Source organism: Eucyclogobius newberryi, unplaced genomic scaffold (genome assembly GCF_026437365.1).
Source record: "Eucyclogobius newberryi isolate DKJ021-1_F unplaced genomic scaffold, fEucNew1.0.hap1 SCAF_17, whole genome shotgun sequence".
Lineage (NCBI taxonomy): Eukaryota > Metazoa > Chordata > Actinopteri > Gobiiformes > Gobiidae > Eucyclogobius > Eucyclogobius newberryi.
Genome location: NW_027315801.1, coordinates 8,959,871 through 8,980,732, shown reverse-complemented (window position 1 = coordinate 8,980,732; position 20,862 = coordinate 8,959,871). Strand labels below are relative to the sequence as shown.

Below are 20,862 nucleotides of genomic sequence, written 5' to 3'. Positions count from 1 at the left end.
TTTGTCAAATGTTGTAAAAGTCTCATACTCACAGACATTTCACTGTCCAAAACCAAATGGAATTAGAATTAAAGCCGCGGTAGCGGCGATTATGGCTGTCGCCACCCGCGCGACCGTGTTTTGATCGCGATTGCCCCGACACTGCATTCTCTTAGACTTTATTCTCTTGGACTTTATTCTCTTGGACTTTATTCTCTTAGACTTTATTCTCTTAGACTTTATTCTCTTAGACCTCTGATGTTCGGTGCTTCCGCCGAACAGCTTTATTCTTTAATAAAACAACAACAACAACAACAACAACAACGTGTCATGTGCCTAAGATTAAGAGTTTCATGTTTTGTTTTGTTTTTATTAGAGCTGGGTTGAAATAATCGATTTTCCGATTTTAAATCGATTCGCATATTAATAACTGATTATCGATTTGTACGTCCAAAGATCGATTTTTTTTTTTAAATTAAAATTCTTTTCTACATTTCCCTCAGTGAACTTCAATCTACCTTCAAGAAAGATAATTCAGGACACCTTGATTCTCTTTCTTGAAGGTAGATTGACCCTTCTTCCATCAGTAACTACCAATACTTGTAAGATTTGCTGTTTAATATTGATATAATACTAGTTTTAATATGTTGCTTCTCTACACAGTCATGAAGTGAAGGAAACGCTTCAAATACATTTTTAATTTTTAATAACATTAACCCGAATCGAAATCGGATCGAAATCGGAGCAAATTTGAATCGAAACACAACTCTAGTTTTAATTAGTCGGCACTGTTGGGCGTTCTCGCAACCTCCATTTTATTGGAGTTCGGGCCGAGCCGATCGCGTCTATGTCCCATGTGTGACATTCATCAATGTTCAGGGGTCAAAAATGCCAGAGTTTTGGCAAAAGAAGAAAAAGAAGAAGAAGAAGAAGAAGAAGAAGAAGAAGAAGAAGAAGAAGAAGAAGAAGAAGAAGAAGAGAAGAAGAAGAAGAAGAAGAGAAGAAGAAGAAGAAGAAGAAGAAGAAGAAGAAGAAGAAGAAGAAGAAGAAGAAGAAGAAGAAGAAGAAGAAGAAGAAGAAGAAGAAGAAGAAGAAGAAGAAGAAGAAGAAGAAGAAGAAGAAGAAGAAGAAGAAGAAGAAGAAGAAGAAGAAGAAGAAGAAGAAGAAGAAGAAGAAGAAGAAGAAGAAGAAGTTTGTTATCGTCCAGGGAACTCGCTGCTGATAAACGTATCACATGGGCCATCATAAAGTCCCCCTACAAACTCTGAAGACGCAGTAAAGCTCAGGACAAGTGTGATTTTTGGCAAAGCCCTCAGTGGGTCATGAGTAAAGCAGAGCCACATGGAATAGTGGCAGAGCAAAGCAGCCATCTGTCAACACCAGAAGTCGTCCGATCTGTGGCCAACTCCTCCGTCGTGTACCGCTGTCACCCAGCACACCAACAGGCAGATTTGTTGGGTTTAATCAAATCAAAAACAAGATTTTGGGGAGTTGTAATGGGCTTGGTGCTGAGTAAAGGTCATGTGTCTGTCATATGTTTGTGTTTGGGGGATGCACCGCGAACAGGGGGACCATCTTGTAGACGGCGGTTCTTTTCACACTCAGACATATGTTATTGAATGCAGAGCCTGAGCCAAAGTCAGTGTGCTGTGGACTGGGCCAAGTGAAGGGAATAATGCTGTCATTCTCACTGGACTGGACATTACACTTGTGTTTATCTGCGGGTCAGGTTCTTGTGTCCATGTTCTTGAATATGCACAGACGTTGTGAAGGATGAACTCTTCTCATAATGTTAGATAAACACAGGTGGTAATTGTCTATATTTATTTTGTGTTTATTCATTTATAGATTTTAGCCCTACTTTTTTTTTTAAAAGATGAGATATTCCAAGTTATTGTCTTACTTATGAGTGATTCTCTGACCAACGTTTCGCCTTTGACATGAGGTACATGTCCCCGTCAGACTTTTACACAGAAGTTTTCCTTTTACATGTTTAAAAATAGACAAACCCACTAGTGGTACATTAAACAGAACAATTACTGCCATTCATGTGAATGAATGAATCGTTATTGTGTATTCTGAGAATCTTGTGTCTTTTAGGCTCTGAGTAGGCCTTTATGACCCAGTAAGAAGGAACAGTACTTCAGTGTTCCCCTTACTACAAGTGGGACGGAGCATCACCATACAATATTCTGCCTGTTCAACTTGATTTGTGCTCCCAGTATTCCACTTCCTCAGTGTATTTATGGCAACAACAACAACAACAACAACGATTGAGCAAAAGTAATAAAATGATAAGAAATATATAAATCTGTGTTTCTCAGTAAATTACTTGGCTCCTTTTTCTTATCAGAACATTTTGACTTCATTTTCTATGAGAAGAAATACTATTACTTAACACTTAAATAACATTTATGTAACATTTAAATGAGAAGTTATGTCATTACATTGTCAGCACGTTTAATTTGATTTGGAGCGCTTCCTGCCTGCCTCATGTGACCTACATAGTGGAGCAGCTGACAGTAGGTGTAGATCATTCATGAACACAGTCCGTGCAGTTTATGCTTTTGTGCTTGTGAAGTGATTTCCAGAAATGGGCCTTGATATCCGGTGTTGGACCAGAGCCAGTGCCATGTGATGCAGAGAAGCCAGAAAAACAGGAATCCTTTAAACCCCAAAGCCTGGGTGTCCGGGCATGTGTGTGGGCGTGAAGAGGAGCTGTTACTGCCTGTTAGTCTGAAGCGTGTCTGGGGAGTTCCTTACTCTTACTTTATGATTCTTTATGAAGCAATAAATCACACTAAGCTGCCCAGATATTGAGAGGGCCCTCACTGTTTTGTGGAGCTTTGTAACATGTGATGGTTGGACAGTTCATGTGTTGTCATCAGACAAAAGTGGTGATTTATGAAGTGGATAAAACATGTTTGGCAGGAGCGTGAATGACATGGTTTAAGAAGAGGCAACAGAATATCTGAGTCTGAAGCTTAGAATACGAGCAGGTCTGTCACTTCCAGACGATCCACGTTTTGAAATGATTTTTAAATCTAATTTTAAAACGCTTTTTAGCATTACCTATGTCTAATTTATTAGTAAATGTATGGAATATGTAATCATTGATTATAAAGTATTCTTTGTATTTATTGCAAATGTGTAAAACTGTGAATTTTGCACTTTGAGATGTCTGCGCGCATGAAAAGTGCTCCACAAATAAAATTGACTTGACTTGACAATTACCAATTATCTAAATGAACCATATTGTTAAAATAAAAATAAAAAAACATGAGTTGCAATAATAGCAATAGCACAATAAAGTGTGTAAGTATTAGTATTATGAATGATTTGTAGATGTTAATTATTCGACCCTCTTCAGATCAGATGATAATTTACCACAAAAAACATACACACGATAAATATAGAGCCCTAGAAGTATTATACCAGCTAGCATGGACATTGAGTCGATATATGAATAATTAAAAAAAAAATTCCATGCTTTTAAATGTAAAACTCTGTTTTTATTTGTTCTTAAATTTTTCTTATTAGTCTAAATGTTTTTATGATTTGTGTCCTGTCAAGTTTGCCCCGGGTCACCATGTAACTCTTAAAGATTGAGAGAGAAAAAAGATAAAATTGCTTCTATGTTTAATATAATGTTACTTTTTATGAGTATGGTTAGATTTTATACTCATAATAAATTAAACTCCTCTATAATTATAAAACACTGTGGTTGTTGCAACACCACATTTGGTGCAACCGTTCAGATCTGCCTCCAAATACCTGCCTGCTTATCTACCTATTAACCCTTATCTCGGCAAAGGGCACAGATAAGTATTGTACCAGGAAAGGCAGGTGCCCTAGTTACCCTGCCTGTGAGAAGCACCGTAGTGTTAACAACCGCAAGCGTGAGTCATCAGTCCTGCCTTATGTAACCTGCTTCTCCACCCAATCTGCCATTCCCCAGATTCATTCACACTCTGCCACTGCTCTTGCCCTGCCTTTCATTGATGCCTCCCCCCAATGCTCATCCCCATCCGCACCATGGCATGCACTGCAATCTCATTTGTGCCATAGTAAATCACTGCCTCTGTCTCTTTCTCTCCCTCTCTCTTAGATAGTCAGGTCGTTTGCGTCTTACATTGACACTGAATAATAAGGATTTGATGAATGGTGATGTTTGGTGCTTGAGCAATGTAGGAGAGAGAGAGAGAGAAATGTCTGGGTGTGAGTCGTCAGCCTGGCATTGACGTCACACACACGGGCAAAAAAAACAAAACAAGAAAACTCCCATTCAAGTTGTCTAAAGCTTTAATCTGTTTGTGTATTCAGTGCAGTCACCACAATAAATGAAGCCAAAACACACTTGTAATTCCCATGCAATACCCTATCTTTATGTAACAAGACTATAGTGGATCCAATGCCAGTTTGTGAAACTGCTAATCTACTGCGGTCTATGTTTGAGATTGTGTTTTGTTATATGAAGTGTTAAGACATATATGTTCACCCTTTGGCATACTGTACAGTACATTGCTCCAAACAAAGCAAATAAGTCTGTGCTTCTTTGGCGACATCCAGTGGTCAATGCGGAAACTGCACAATTCTGAACCTTCATTTTTAACTCTAATATCAAACAATTGTCACAACCTTTTGAGGGTGTTGTTATAATAGTCATAAAAATAAAAAAATAAAAAACTTAGCAACTTCATTCCAAAGACGGGGCAAGAATGGGAGGTGAAATAACTATAGCTCTGTCTAATCTCTTTGCACTGTCGCTACACCCTTTATTTGGACGGAGGAATGTGATTGTCAACTGCTGCGGGTCAATCCAGATCCCCTAACATGGGCACTAACATGATTAGACTGAAATAGCTCTCCTCAATAGACACCGTAACTGGACACTAACATTGTAACCTTGAATAGTTGACGTGGCTGAAGAACAAAAGCAGCAGCGGCAAATACAGTAAAATCAAATATGAATATGGAATATTGTTTATAGGTGCACTGTGGAACTTTTCTGGTTCTTGCTGCTTCTCTATGTTATTAATCTGCCTGAAAGATTCCACAATATGGTATTCAAGTTGTCTAATTTGTTTTTTCCCTCGAAAATACATTGAAAAACATGCATTCTTAGTGTGAATGCGCTTGCTTCGCCACAGATCTGACCTGTAACTTGGCCTGGTCATTAATGCCTTTCTGTGGGACATTGCAGGCGAAGCAATAACATCTCCTTGGATACAAATAGGCGGGAAGGGCTTTAATTTTGTGAGAAAACAAACTCAAACAAAACAAACTGACAAATATTTCTTATTTTTACTATAGACATTTTGGTAGAAATATGCATACCTTTATACAGTATCCAAATTACATTATTATTATTATTTTTTTAAAGCAGGATACATGTACACAACATGGACAAACACTACAATTATAGTTACAAACTGTATTTACAACAATGCAAGAAGATGGTACAAAAAAAATAACATTACTTCTTGCAGAGTCGGTCTGAGGTTTCCATCAACAGCGTTTGAGCTTCGAGGTTCTGCTTTTCCACAGATGAAGTCCCAGAGAATTACAAAAATAAGGATCTGGAAGGCCCATTTCTGTCCGATTATTCCACCCCTTTCATGAACTCCAAGAATTCTGGGAGAAAAAGGTGAAACACATTTAGCAGTTTGGTCAAATGAGTTGCGACCCTAAGTCTTGCGGGACGGCGATAAGGTGGATTCCATTACGGGAGCTCCTTACCGTCGTAGTCAATTTTGCCGTCGTTGTTCTTGTCTCCGTCCTTCATCAGTTCCTCGATGTCGTCCTCGGTAATGGGTTCTCCTGTTGATTCCAGCATCATCTTCAGCTCGTCCAGGTCAATGTAACCATCCGCATTTCTGAAACAAGCAGTCACACAGTGGACAATGACAGAACTGTTTTTAATAAATGATGTAGTAAAGGAGCCTTGGCGTTTGACTTCCTTCACGTACAGTTCCAATCCAACACATTTTATAAATAAGACAATGGTTCGGAAGTTCAGAATATTGTAGCAGCTTTGCAAAAATGTTAACAAAGACTGAACCAGCACCAACATAAGCTAAATCAGGACCAGATGAGTACAGCCAGCCAGGCCTTCTGAGTCTGTTCGAAAGGTCAAGTTTCAACACACTTCATTTTAGAAATGACGATATTCTAATGTATATTTACTTGTGTTTTTTATAGATACAATGGTTAACATGGCAAATTACAGCTTTCATTTTGCAATATGCTGAGCTGCTCTAGTTTAAAGACTCTACCAGATATAGTAAGTGTTTCTTTTTATATGAAAAGACATAAAGCAAGACTTAGTCCCTTTGATGCTGAGACAAGGTGTCTGGCCGACATGGTGTGGGCGTGTGAAATGTCAAAAACATTTAGAAGCAAACTCTACACAGAACCTCTGTTTGGTCGACACACAGGAGACAGGAAGGGAATGTAGAAGAGGAGGATTTTTAGTAATAATGTTGCAAAACTCAAATGAAATGGCAATACTCAAGTAAAGCTTTGATACCTATTTTGATTCCACAACTGTAATTAAAAAACGACTGAACTACATTGTACACTAAAAGCCATTTTGAAGTGTGCAAACAAGTGTGCAAACAAATGAACAAACTCACTTGTCGAACATCCGAAAAAGCTCTGCCAGTTCCTCCTCAGTCTTGCCCTTGCTGTCGTCTTTCATGCACCTCACCATCATGACGAGGAATTCATCAAAGTCCACGGTGCCACTCCCTACAGGCACAAGAAAGGGGCAATTTAATGCCTCATCAACCACAGCAAGGTAACAAAATACAGCAACATATGCTTTATGTGACAATCTAAAACATAAGAATGTGTGGCATGAGCTGGAGCCTTTTGTGCCCACTCCAAACTCAAATACGAGACATTGAAGGTGCACTAGGTGATGGTGCTCCACTCGCTTGTCTCCATGGAGATGTTATGTCATTACTTAACAACACCTGCAATCTCTGTGGACATTTTACAGAAAGACAAGCAAGTGGAGTGCCCTTCACCAGAGAAGTGACTTGTCAGGTCTGAGAAAAACATCATCACATAACTACCTTCGTTTCAGTCTTTTTTGGCAGAAATCTTATGTGCTGGGCGATTAATTAAAGATGTCTTATTGCTAAAACAACCGAAACACAGTGGGCTCGCCTCTCGACAGATCTGACTTGTAACTTAGCCTTGTGACATCACAGGTAGATGCAGGTAGAGCAGTAACATGAAGTGGTGTACCCTCTACCACAAATGTCACAGGGTACGTATGTTTATGACATGTTGCTTGGTGCCACAGCAGTTAAGACTCACCACATAACAAGAAGGTCCCTGCCTGCGTTTGTTTCCCAGATGAGATGGGGCCTTACTGTGTGGAGTTAGCATGTTCTATCCTGTTCTACCCTCAAAAACGTACAGATCAGATTGGTCTATAGTGGCGGTTTGACTCTGGACTAGCTTTGTTGTACAATTTGTATAATCACAACGAAAGCCCTTTTACATTAGAAGTTCCAACCTACAAAATCTCAAAATACAAATCACAGCACACAAAGAGGCAGTTACTGTGGTGGGAAAAGAGGAAAAGATGAAATGCACTTCTTGTCCAATCTAATTAGTGCTTTATAGAAGGGTAATGTGATTTCTCCTCTGAGTGATGGGACCAGGCTCCAGTGTGATGTCTGATATGGGGCGTGAAACTTGATATTCTGTACCGTCTTCGTCCACCTCGTCGATCATCTCCTGCAGCTCCTCCGGGGTGGGGTTCTGGCCCAGCATCCGCATCACCTTCCCCAGCTCTTTGGTGCTGATGCAGCCGTCCTCCGCATCCTGGACGAAGATGTCAAAGGCCGCCTTGAACTCTAGAGAACCACAAGGAAGCCATTAAGTAAGTGCCGCTCATTTATAAAAGAATCGTTTAGGAATTGTGTTTGACTCACCATTTTTCTGTTCGTCGGTCAGCTGCTCAACCTGTAAAAAGCCACAGGTTAATAGTACAACTGAGGAGACACCTGAGTATTTATGGGTTTCAACTTCATGTTTATAGGCAACATTTTGAGTTCTTGAGTCACCATTTAAAATCTTAAAATGTTGACGGCAACAGTTGTACCTTTTCGATCACTCTGAAAACCCTGGATTTATAGTGAATATTACAACTTGTTCCCACAAGTTTTAGAAGAGGAAGTACCGGTAGTTGCTTTATGCATAAGAAATAAAGGGCTTCGGTGAAAAAATACAGGTGACCCATTTTTGAAACCTTTTAATCACTGTATTAACTTTAAGTGCGTGAACTTCCTACATTATTTTTTATTGAGATTGTGAGGATCAATTGTGGAGCTTGATAGTTTTTAGTTCATGTTTAAAATCTACCCTTTTTCTTCCCCTCAAGTATCTTGAGTAAAGATTTTAAGTTAGTGGTATCTGACACACATAGACAGGACCAGTGCTCTCCTCTAAAAGCCAATCAGAGAAAGAGTTAAAAATAAACGAAAGCAGGATCAAGACCGACAGATAAAGTACACAATACACAGTGCTTTAAATTAGCATAGCAGCGGATAGGACACAACAATGGAACAGTAATCCTGGAAAAGCTACCACGAATGAGAGAGGGAGACAGCTGCTTATGTAAGAGTCATTGTCTGTCCACTACTATAAATTAAACATACAGGCCCCTGTGGTGATGATATATGAAAAGAGCCATCTAAACAAACACATGTAATGCACATTCCTATTGCTTTTGAACTGTCCGTCAGCCGCACTCTGCCTTCGCCTTGTGAGCGCAGTGGACACAGCATCATGGGCTCACAGATAATACTGGCATCCAGCCGTGGGGGGGGTTATCTAAACCTGCAGCCCCTTCTTTGGCACCAGAAACGCAGGCACACAGCGGCGTCTGACCAAACGCGCCAAAATTAGCCAGGTTGGAGCCAGACGGGACCATTTGAAGTCGTGCATGAGACCTGTCCCGTCAGAGGCCTCCTGAATGGCTCCTATCGGCCTTGATAGGGCTCAAGAGGGAGCCCGAGGAGAGACGTAAATGGAGTGGAGGCTTGTTTCATATTAGCTAGTGATGGAGGCAATGTGCAGGCCGCGTCAACAGGGATTTGCCAGCTATTCAAGTCATGTTTGATGGGAGAGCAACAAATGACAGCCAAGTCATAAAAAAGTCTCCCCGCTTTGATACAATAAACCGTATTAAGATGAGTAAGAAGGCAAATAATGGTATGTAATGAATCAAAAGGTCATCCCATTAGAATTGAAACAAATAATAATAATGATAATAATTCAAAAGTTAGGATGTCACACAAAACAAACACATTATTTTTCCCTCAGCTGACATACCGCTGCCTTGTAGATGTCATTCATGTTGGCGGCTCGAGGCTCGAGTCCTGGCACAGAGGAGGCAAAGGCACTATCCGGCAGGGAGCAGAGCCCTGGCCTGGTCTTGGCCGGTTTATATACCCCCAAACCCCCCAACCGGGCGCTCACTAGTCCCTCCCTGGGTTGACCCCTCCACCGATGCCTCAGCGTGTGTGCGTCTGTGTATGTGTGTCATTTGGCCAATCTGTCACAATCACCGAGCTCGGATAAAAATGCGGCAGCTCTTAGAGGGCATACTTGGGAATGGAATGGGGCGAGAGGGGCGTGTGTGCATGGGGAGGCCTAATCTCCAGGGAGAGGCTTGGAGAGACACTCAACATTCCTGCAGACCTGAGCTGGAGACGTGGGCCCGTGGGGGGGAGATGGGGCTGTGATGTGATAAAGGCAGGACAGAGGCACTGAAAGATGAGTGAGGTGTTAACACAGGGTTCACGAGCTTTCAAAAGTCAGAACGCGGCACGTGGACATTCATTAATAAGCAACTTTGTTCACAACAGCTACAGAAGCCAAGAGTCTGGAGGCTGAATCAATACATCAACATTTCAGTTTGAATTGTGAGCATTTTTCCATTGAGGTATGACAATAAGCTTTTTCTCATGTTTCTGTTGTCATTCCAGAGTCGTGACAGAATTTGCAGTGATTAAACTGTTAATATAGATGCATCGTTGTCTTTTTTTTTTGGCACATTAGAGTTATTCATTCATTTCATGACATTGTAATAAGAATTTGTTTATTTTTACACTGCTGGGTGACAAAGACTCTAATGGACCCATAGTCTTCTTATTGAAAAATGAATAATACTAATAATGCCATTGTAACTTGTAAGTATATATACATTTTATACATGATAAACATCGAGATTGTTTTCACACATATTTATTTCTAAAGTGTAATTTGTCCAGCTATTTATATATGCACAAATCTGTAAGAACAATCTGTCAACAATCTGTAACGCTTAGTTTGATTTTGTCCTCTAATGAGATTCTGAAAGTGAAATACTTCATAAAAAAATAGCCTATAAAATGAAGGTAAGGTAAAGTAAGACATTAAGGTTTTATAGTTCACCATCAAGTTCACCACAATCAAAAATTAGGAAATAATTGCTGATGTGTTTGAAACGCATAAGCTCATTCATGCACTGAATGGATGAGCATTAGCATAAAACAATGACAATGTGCTGAATATGTTCTGAAATGGAATGTCAATGATGTGGTTTTGAGGAGCCCCATCAAGTTTATACATGTATTAACGTTCAAATATACTTATATGTACTTATGACAACAACATTGTCAATAGCTAAAGATAAATCTTGGATATTTTTTTTTAAATTATAAGTAGTAAATAAAACATATGTATATATAAATATATGCTTGCTTGTTATTGATGCCTCCTTGCAATGCTGAGCCAAACCAAACAGAAACTCGGTCAGCAGAGGGTGCTGTTTGCTACATTAGAGCTAAATGAAATTGTTGCACAAGGCTGCCTCCAGAAAGCCAATTTATCAACAGTGGGGTAGGTGAGAAATCTGGGTCAAACAAACCAAACACTGGCAGACACATTTAAATTGAATTGTGCACAGAATTCTGCTGCTTTTTAATTCACTTCTGAAACAAGGCCATCTCAATCAGATGACAACAGGATTCACACACACACACACACACACACACACACACACACTGTCACAAACACACACACACACACACACAAACAGGAACACACACACACAATCACACTGTCAAAAACACAGACACACAGACACACACACACACACACACACACACGGGCACACACTGTCACACACACACACACACACACACACTGTCACGCACACAGGAACACACAAACACACACACACACACACACTGTCACACACACACACACACACACACTGTCACAAACACACTGTCACAAACACACAGACACAAACACACAGACACACACACACACACACACAAACAGGAACACACACACAATCACACTGTCAAAAACACAGACACACAGACACAAACACACACACACACACACACACTGTCACACACACAGGAACACACAAACACACACACACACACTGTCACACACACACACATACACGGGCACACACTGTCACACACACACACACACACACACACACACACACACACACACTGTCACACACACACACACACACTGTCACACACACACACACACACACACACACACTGTCACACACACACACACACACACTGTCACACACACACACACACACACACACACTGTCACACAGAGCACGCGGTGGCAGCCTTTCCAAGTGACGAGTGATCATGCTGCTTTATAATGGGATGCTAATGGGGACTGGCACAGCTTACAAGCAACATACAAGCACCCAGCGCCGGGCAGAGAGGGCACACACTGCACCACATACATGTCCTGGGCTCCGACAAAAAGCCCCCAAAAACCCTCTGCAGCTTCCTCACACTCTGCACCGAGGAGGGGGGCAGTGGGGGTTTGGTGCCGCTTGCCCTTGTCTATGTTTTTTCTCAGTCATTTGTCACAATTTTTAGACATGGTGGCGTGTTCTCGATGGCCACTGGTGTTCAAAAGGGAAATGAGTCGTCATCAGATGAAAGCCAGCGCATACTGATGAGTTCATGGTCAGCCAGACACAGAGAGCTCAGAGGCAAGAGGCTGGTACCAGGAGAGATGGGCAGCTCGGCAGGGGGCAATGTACAGCCACACACATACACACACACATACACACACACATACACGCATACACCCACATACACACACACACTGTAGCTGGCACGCGCATCAAAGAAAAGCATATGGAGTGCTCTTTCATTGGAGCTCTCCACCAATTTCCTTTTACAGAAGAAGGCTGACGAAAGAGCCAGCCATCTCCTCCACACGGCGCAATCAGACAGCGCATCTCAAATCCACAATTCACCACACACCGCTTTTTGAGGGGTTGCCATAGAAACTCTGCTGGGTAGTAGCGGGCAGAAAATGAGAGAAATGAGCGGGGCTATTTCCCCCTCCACCTCTTGCACTGTTCTTGCCACCACAATTTGTCCTCAGCCACTGCTACATGTTGGCTTTGCCGTGTGATACATTTGAATGTAAGAAGAACATGCAGCTTTTGTTCAACTAAATCTGAGATGAAGTCAACTTGTTCAGTCAAACCAAGGAGCCCAAAATAGAGACACTCTTAATGAGTAATTATGTACTTACAATCAAGGCAAGATTTGTTATTCATATCGCCAATTGTTCTTCACTGGAAATTGAAATAACCTTAATTATACTGAATGTGCAGAAGGTGAAAAAGCTCAAGAGTCTCATGGTGGCGGCGGTGAATCAGCTGGACTACATTTGTGAAGATCCACCACTATAAGCATACATCACGTCATGGTGAATAGTGCTGCAGATCAGTGACTGTCTTGACGTGCGGCTGAGCTTGGAGCCTGGGTCAGAGCTTCACTTCCTCCTCCCCCCGTGTCCTTACCTCACTGGTTGCTGAGGAGAGGAGGGGGTGCACCCTGTCAGCCTCTTTCCATCTCTATTCTCCTCTATTTCTTTTTTCATTCTGCCATCTATTGATGACCAACCTGTCAGCAGCTCCTGTTGTGGCAGCCTGCAAAAGCTCTGCTTGTGACTGATACACAATGTTTTTCACTCTGAAAGCCTCTCTGCCTGCCCACAGAGCTGTTTCAGGGAGGCCCAATCTCTCAGTGCAGACAAAACTCAGCCCAAGCTGAGGTTGTCTTTGGAGCTTCATGCATTTGCTTGAGTGCATTTCATAGACTCTTTTCCCAAATTCTTGCACTGAAGCATCACACAGTGTTCCTTACATCAGCGCTCTAATGAGCCAGTGTCCACATTAGCTCCAGCGCAGATAGGGCCCTGCGCTCCCTTCCTGCCAGGGGGCAGCGTTTTCCAGTCCACTGGACCACCAAGTCACCGAGCACCCATACTACCAACCCCCTCCTTACCTCCCCCAACCTCCAGAACCGCTCCTGATCCTCACACTGAGATATCCCTACAGATATTGTATAAGACAGTTGAATCCCCTGGAGCAGACAGGAAATATGTTTCATACGTGTATCATGAGCAGCAGCGTTTGACGCTTATCATACTCAGAGAGCATTTGTCATGAGAAAGAAGTCATATCTTCAGGTCCAGAGATAATTCATAACCATTGTTTTATATCATAACATTTGACAGTGATATATTCTCTGTCAAGGAGAAGATGTGTTACAATCCCTAGTATTACATCTATTTTGTATACGGTTTATATTACAAAGTTGTTTTTAGGCTAAATAGGAAATAGATGTGGAATTATCTACTTTAGCTAGACATTGTATAGAATGCCTAGTGCCTAGTGCCATGTGACACACACATTTAAAGTAGCCATGTGCAAGAACAATCTTCTTTTCTTATTATTTTATTCTATAGCTTAACTCTAGATTCAAACCAAATGTTCACTCTGAAGCAGCAACATGTGACTTAGAGGCTGCGGCAATCACCTGTCCCCATGCTCCAGCTCCTCTCACCCCAATGTCTGTCCATAAACACAATCCCTGCTGTCATTCTTCTTTTAAACATCTAAATTATGCTGGTCATTCAAAATCTCATAACAAATGTATCTCCCTTTTAGCCAAAAATACTCAAAACTTTCAGAAGAAAGAAGGTTCTAAAAAATCTGTCAAATGAGAAGAATCAATGCAATGTCTATAGGCCTTTTATTTTATTATTTAGTTGATTCCTTGTGCATTTGCTTTAATTCAATTTATTTTTGTGGCCAAAATCACAACAGCAGTTGTCTCGAGGGGCGATAGTGAAAAACAGATTAAACAATGTGTAGAGGGACTTAGCAATGTCCCAGCATCCCGTGTCCTTAGACAAATGTCCCAGCATCCCGACTCCCTCGGATGGACTCACTGCTCATTGCACACTACCTACTCCAAAAGTAGATTATTTCCTACTTTTCCTGATCGTTTCAGGCATTGTAGTGAATTCTTACATATATAGGCTATTTATTCAATACAAATTTGAATTCAAACTTACCGGTACCTTGACTTTGCCTTTCAATCAAGTAGCTGCTTAAGGCCTTTATTCAACAATGCCGTAGGACCCTGGAAATAGACAGATATTCTGCATTAATATTATTATCATTGTCAGAGGTTATGACTGAATAAAATAGGGTAAAACAAACCAGTGATCCCATTTATTTCTATCAAATAAAATATAAAGAAAACAATAATAACAATATGTGATCATGGGGGCTGTGAATTGTAGGGTAAAACTGTCTTGGGCCTGAGCCCTGTGCCTTTGGTGCAGTGTGTCTTGTTGTACAGTTGTATTTGTTATGCAATCCATGGACGTGTCTGGGGATGAATGTCCTCAAGACAGATAAATTGGCCTGAAATGCATTGGTCCTACAACTCCTTTTGTTCGTCTCACTCACCCCCACCTCGGTTACACTCAACGTAGACATACAAGCACATATTGCAGAGCATTCTGGGCTAAAGTGAGTTCTGCTAAAAGGAGGGCAAAAACACCTTTGAATCAGTCTGATGTGCGGCCTAGGGCCTCCTGGCTCCACTGAAGTGTGTGTGATTTGACAGGCCACTGACGAGCGGGACTGTAAATATACGCCTGTCATGTGACGCGGTGCACGCCCCGAGGATCCTACAAAAGGTCAATGTTTCCTGATGCCATTGCCAACAACCAAATTAAGTGACTTCATCTATGGCTCATGCCTCTGCCCCAATTTTGGCGATGGATACATTGAAAAGTGTTGCACCACTCTGCCAGTGCACAGCCATGATCATTCCCATTAGCAGCAGGACACACATTCACACGTGCCTATTACACAAGGTCTATGCAAAGCCAGTGCCAGACTCACGGCACAACCTCTGGGTTTGTCTTCTGCATGTCGTGTCTGACACTGACAGGCTGCATTAACACGGCTGCTCTCCCCTACACACACCGAGCTTGCCTCTTTAACCTGAAATGACGCAAAAGGTTAAATAGCATTAGCTTCATTTATTATGACCGGTATTATCTGTGTACTAAATACCAACAAAAACTGACACAACATAGCAATAACATTTAAATAGAATTTGAACCTTGTTGCTATGTTTGGTTGAAAAATTACATTATTTTCTTTCCCATTCCCTGCTGTCCACAAATGCCACAAATGTATAGTAATAACATAACCACTAGTATTACTTTTCAAATATAGGCTACTTGTTTCAATTTTAGAGATTTGAAGATTATTTGATCCCAGAGAAAGGTCATTCTGGTGCAGCCAACATTTTAAACACATCCATATAAAAACATCATGCAAAGTAATGTCATGAAATTTGTTGAAAACTATATTTTAAATACTATTTCTCTAATTTAGGAATAGGAATTTCTCTAATTTTAATCTGTGCAATTTTGCAGTTCCTATAAATTTAACCAATATAATTATTTTTTCCAAAAGAACACCTCCAGATGAACTTATCTGTTGTACCTTAAACCAATTTAAAAACACATCTTTAGTGAGCCACACATATGAGTTCTTGAAGAATAAGCATAAACGTCTAATTTCTTTATAAAGCTTGTAATAACAATTAAGCCTGTTCATTCTATATATATATAATAGATCTGATATAAGGGCGTTAGAAAGGCTTGAATTAAGCCAAGTGCAGATGGACACGTAATTAACCCCTGTGTCATGTTGGAAGGCAGCAAAGGGTCGCGGGGCAGTGCGACAGAGTCATCCAGGCAGGTAATTCATGTCTGGGCATCGCTTTTGGTACTTCTGTAAAAAGATGCAAGATGACAGCAATGAGCAAAACAAATGCATTTTTCTGATGTTTTATGGATTTTATGGCAAAAGGCCTACAGTACTCCATGACATATGTGGCACAATTACAGCGGTGCGGCGGACACTGTTTACCTGCGGGTCTCTGAATGATCCAATACTCTCGAGGATGCGCTGACTAGGCTGATTGCACTACCAATCAGAACCTTCTTTTTACTGTAATTAACAATTAGCTTGGCTTTCCTCCAAGATGATGAGGGGGTTGCAAAAGTGGTTTGGGTGGATTATGGCTGACGTCAAAGGCAAATGCAAATGTGCTTCCGCAAGCTTTATGTAGATGCTCTGAATTCGGAGCTTAGCTGGGAAATTTGTCCTCATGCTCCAACCCATTCTTGTGAGCGCTGGAAGGATTGCGTGGTCTCACTGATGGGTTGGACGACCAGCTCCCTCCCCTTTGAAGCTGATAAACCTTTTAAAACCATGACAAATATTCTCCTGCAATTTTGCCAGAGGATAGGCAGGGAAATGAAATAGGTATCAGGGAGCAGGAATATGAAAATTTGCCGCTCCATCAACCTCCAACTTTCAGCCAAGCAGCAACTAAGTTTTCCTTCACAGCCCGCTTACTCTTGTACATCCTCCAGTTTATAAGATTGTCTCACGTAGAGCTATCTCCCACTTTGAAAAACACATCATTCAGCAACACCTCATCAATATGGCCGTTATCTACAGCCTATAGTCGCAGTGGACACAGGCAGCATGCAGGTGTAGTGTGCACAGCCTCCATGTCAGAAACAGATGTAGCTGCATGGCACATGTTTGGCACGAGGGTGAGACATCAGTCAGTTTCCATAGTGATGTGGTTGAATGGAGGGGATTAGCAGGGGCAGCGTAGTGAGAAAGGACTGCAGACTTCAGTCGGAGCATGAATTTAAACAGCTCCATGTTCCTGGCTCTAACACCAAAAAACATTGTCTTCTCCATTTCTCACATGTTTAATGATACAAGCTCTGCTATGTGCTTGGCTTCACAAAAGACAGGTGCAGTGTAATAACAATAGCATGGAAAATAATTATTATTGATTGTTATTCAACAGTCACATATACAAATACATATAGTTTTATTTTTGTCTTCAATCTGCCTGGTAAGGAACAGTAGTACAATTTGCTAAAGCATATTAAACAAAAGGCAGGGTGCACAGTGGCAAAGGCGGTTAGCGCTCTTGCCTCCCAAGAAGGAGATCATGGGTTCGATTCCCGGACCAGACCAACATCACATGATCTCTCTGGGTGGAGTCTGCATGTTCTCCCCGTGTTATCGTGGGTTCTCTCCGGGTTCTCCGGCTTCCTCCCACCGTCCAAAGACATGTATTAGGTAAGATTGGTAATGTCTATGTCTCTGTGTTGGCCCTGCGACAAGTTGGCCACTGTCCAGGGTGTACCCCGCCTAAGGCCCGAAGTCACTGGGATAGGCTCCAGTCACCCGCGACCCCGAAAGGAAACAAGCGGTAGAAAATGGATGGATGGATGGATGGATGGATAAACAAAAGGCCAGTTCTACCATGAATCTATATTTGATTATTGTTGTGTAGTTAGCTACATTAATCAGGCACATTTGTAATATTTAGTTAATGCTGAAGTAGTTTAGAGCACAGTGACATTTATTCAACATCATATGCATAATAGGATTTTGTGAATCAATCACAGCACATTATCTGTGTAAATGAACACACAACTAGTCACTCTGTCCATGACCTTTTCATATTGACAGTATGGCAGTTATTGCAGCTGTGCTATCTGCATGTGTACAGAGTAATCCACTTGTGAGGCTCTTTGACATGAATATATGTTGCATATATTTCTGGGCAGCCAATCTGTGCTTTTAACCCTCAGAAGCCTAATCTGTTCCATTAATGGACTTTTGTAAAAGTTAATTAACCATTTTCAATGATAGCAGCACAGCAGTCCCAGTAGAGAACCGTGTAAGGATGGAGAGTCAGAGACCGATTATCCTGTTGCCTAGCAACACATGTACAAAATTTGAAGCGATTTAGTGCCCCCATACTGGTTATCATGGAGGTCATATGTTTACTAAATCTATACAGTGTGCAGCGCACCACACAGCGTTGTCAACAAAGCACCTGTCCCAGAGCTGCTGGTGCCAAAACATCCCTCCACTGCCTCCAAATCGAACACTGGATTTGGAGGAACTACGTAGCTTATTACGTAGAATTAGTGAAAGATGTCAGCAGAAAAACAGCAGAATAAATCTGAAACAAAAGACGAAGGAGAGTGTGTTTAGTAAAAGCATCAGTCATAATGAAGGAGGTTTCAAAGGCCGGCCCACCTCATTGATTACACTTCCTCAGTCCTCAGTCTCCACTGAATAGTGTACGAACTGTCCTCAGCTGGTTGAGATTATTTGTAACGTGCATGTCTTCATGAGATATAGTAAAGGAGAAAAGGATGTACATAGGGATGAGAAGAACGTGGTTGAGGTGAGACAGAGCTGCTGAGGCACACACTTCATAGCGATTTAGGTCATGCTAAACAAATGCTACTCTACGCACAGCAGACAAACTAAAGCACGTATCCTTGAAGTGGATTCAGCTTCTGCAGGCTGCATGAGTCGGCCATCACAGCAGAGAAACGCTCGTTATATACCGGTATGCACGATTATTCTGTATATTTCTATTGACTTTCGGGCTGTAGTGGCCGCAGTGCATACAATGTTCATGCATTTTTTATTAATTTCTTTCAAAAGGGTCTACACATGTAGGTTTCTGAGCTTGATCGGTGTGTTTTCAATTGTGAAATAAAGTGGGACATGTACACAGCTAAAGCAGAGAGGAAAAACAAGCCGGTGACGATATGAATAAAATATGTGAATTGCTCCTGATTAGCATACTAATGACTAATCATCATGCTAATTACTCTGGTTTGTGAACTCTGCTGCAGACACAGAAGCTGAGGAATCAAGAGAGTAGAGAAATATAATACAGCTCCAGGAACTCAACTAAGGCAGGTAAAGCAATCACTGCAAAGAGCTGCAAGAAACAAAGAGGCAAGGCAGACACAGAAGGTAAATATGGAAATTCTGATTGAAATATGCACCAAACAGCGGCAAGAACCAAAATAGGAGAAGACAAATCACAATATAAGGATATTCAACGTTGGGAACAATAATTAAGTATTCTGTCGCTAAAATGCATTTAGTGGTAAAATACTAAATATCAGCATTAACATTTGTAATGTATTCCGTTACAAAGTATTCAGAAAACTTAAGATACTTTCACATTGAGTTGTATTGTATTGTATTATATTGTAAAACACATGACATAGGATTAAAAACAGTTTAAATGTTCTACATTTAGTTATCACTGATTAGAGAGGGCAATTTGTATCTGTAATTATCAAATTATTAATACCACCAAATGAAGGTGTACTGTAACTGCACATGTAAATTAGTATTACGAATATGCATTTTGGTACATGTATTATAATAATTCCCAAGACGGATCCAGTGAAATCCACATTTTAAAAATGCCACTTAATGACCATGTTCAATAAGCGAATTAAGAATGTTGCTTACATAACACACTTGCTTTACTCTTCTTAAAATGGACACTGGTTAAATCACTAATGTGTAAATGCTAACATAATGTGACAAAAAACTTCTCCTTGAAGTTTATCAAAACAATTACAAAAAAATAACTAAAAGATTATTTTAAATATTTTTTTTTTTACATATTTGGGTGTAATAAATGCCTGTGTACACATTACAATGTTTGCCCAGTGTCTCCAAACTGCCTCTGATCCATTCCCTTACATTCCTCTCCACATTACGATGATTTTACACCCAATGGCCCAGCAAAGAGGGGTTGACCTCAGCCTCAATCTTACGCACATAATCTAAAAGCCATTACAGGAAGGGACAAGTAATGCCGGCCTAATGGAGCACGCTCCTAAAGCATTTCGCAAGGAGCCCATAGTGCGTTTGAAAGAGCCCATGCACTATGGGTGAAGGCGCTGAGCTGCATCAAAGGCTGCGGGTTATGGGGTCAGCTGGCGGGGCGCGCGTGTCACCAGCCGATTGGACATGGCCGTGTGTACATCAGCAGGTGTATAAATATGTGTCATGTTTCACACACTGCCTATGTCCGCGGGGATGCCAACCCAGATGGGACTTTTAAAATGTAGCGTTTCATGTGGTATCAGTTAATAGGTTAGTTCACCCCTCATTGGCTCACCATCTGGTCCCAGCTTGTACGTCTGGGGATGAAATGAAGAAGCATTCTAACCGCTCACTGTAACGCAGAACCGCATGAAGTTGACACCACGCGTTCAAATCCAAAAATCGGGCACGCCTTTTGGAAAAAAACACGCGTGTAATAATTAGGAGAAAGTGTCGGCACAAGCATTAGAAGTTACTCATCATTTGATTATATTATAAGACAAATATTGTACTCATATGCACAAATCAAACAAGTGCTCTCCGGGCACGTCCAAAGCAAAGCCTGTCAATGAACTTACCTCAAAACTTCTTCCATAAAGTTGCGTTACTTTCTGGTTAAGACGATGGAAAAGAATCCGCGTTTTGAATCCATTTTGCGTTGCAGATATCCATGTGATTGTTCCCCTCACATGAAGACGACAATCCCGTGGACGGTGACAGCCAGGACTTAAGACAAGCGCGGCCAGTCC

General features: G+C 41.2%; 1 protein-coding gene across 2 annotated transcripts; it reads right to left on the bottom strand.

The window, feature by feature from the left end:
• Window positions 1–5,398: 5,398 nt before the first annotated feature.
• tnnc1a (troponin C type 1a (slow)) lies at window positions 5,399–20,803 on the bottom strand. Of its 2 annotated transcripts, none has more exons than XM_072448950.1 (6): window positions 20,692–20,803; window positions 7,929–7,959; window positions 7,704–7,850; window positions 6,615–6,729; window positions 5,719–5,855; window positions 5,399–5,613 (listed from the first exon to the last, which is right to left on the bottom strand). In XM_072448950.1, exons 3-6 carry the CDS (start codon window positions 7,771–7,773, stop codon window positions 5,582–5,584), a joined length of 354 nt encoding a protein of 117 aa, XP_072305051.1. In that variant the 5' UTR covers window positions 7,774–7,850; window positions 7,929–7,959; window positions 20,692–20,803; the 3' UTR covers window positions 5,399–5,581. The 2 variants fall into 2 exon arrangements, with proteins under 2 accessions (XP_072305051.1, XP_072305050.1); XM_072448949.1 differs by lacking the exon at window positions 20,692–20,803 and adding an exon at window positions 9,331–9,454.
• Window positions 20,804–20,862: the final 59 nt, after the last annotated feature.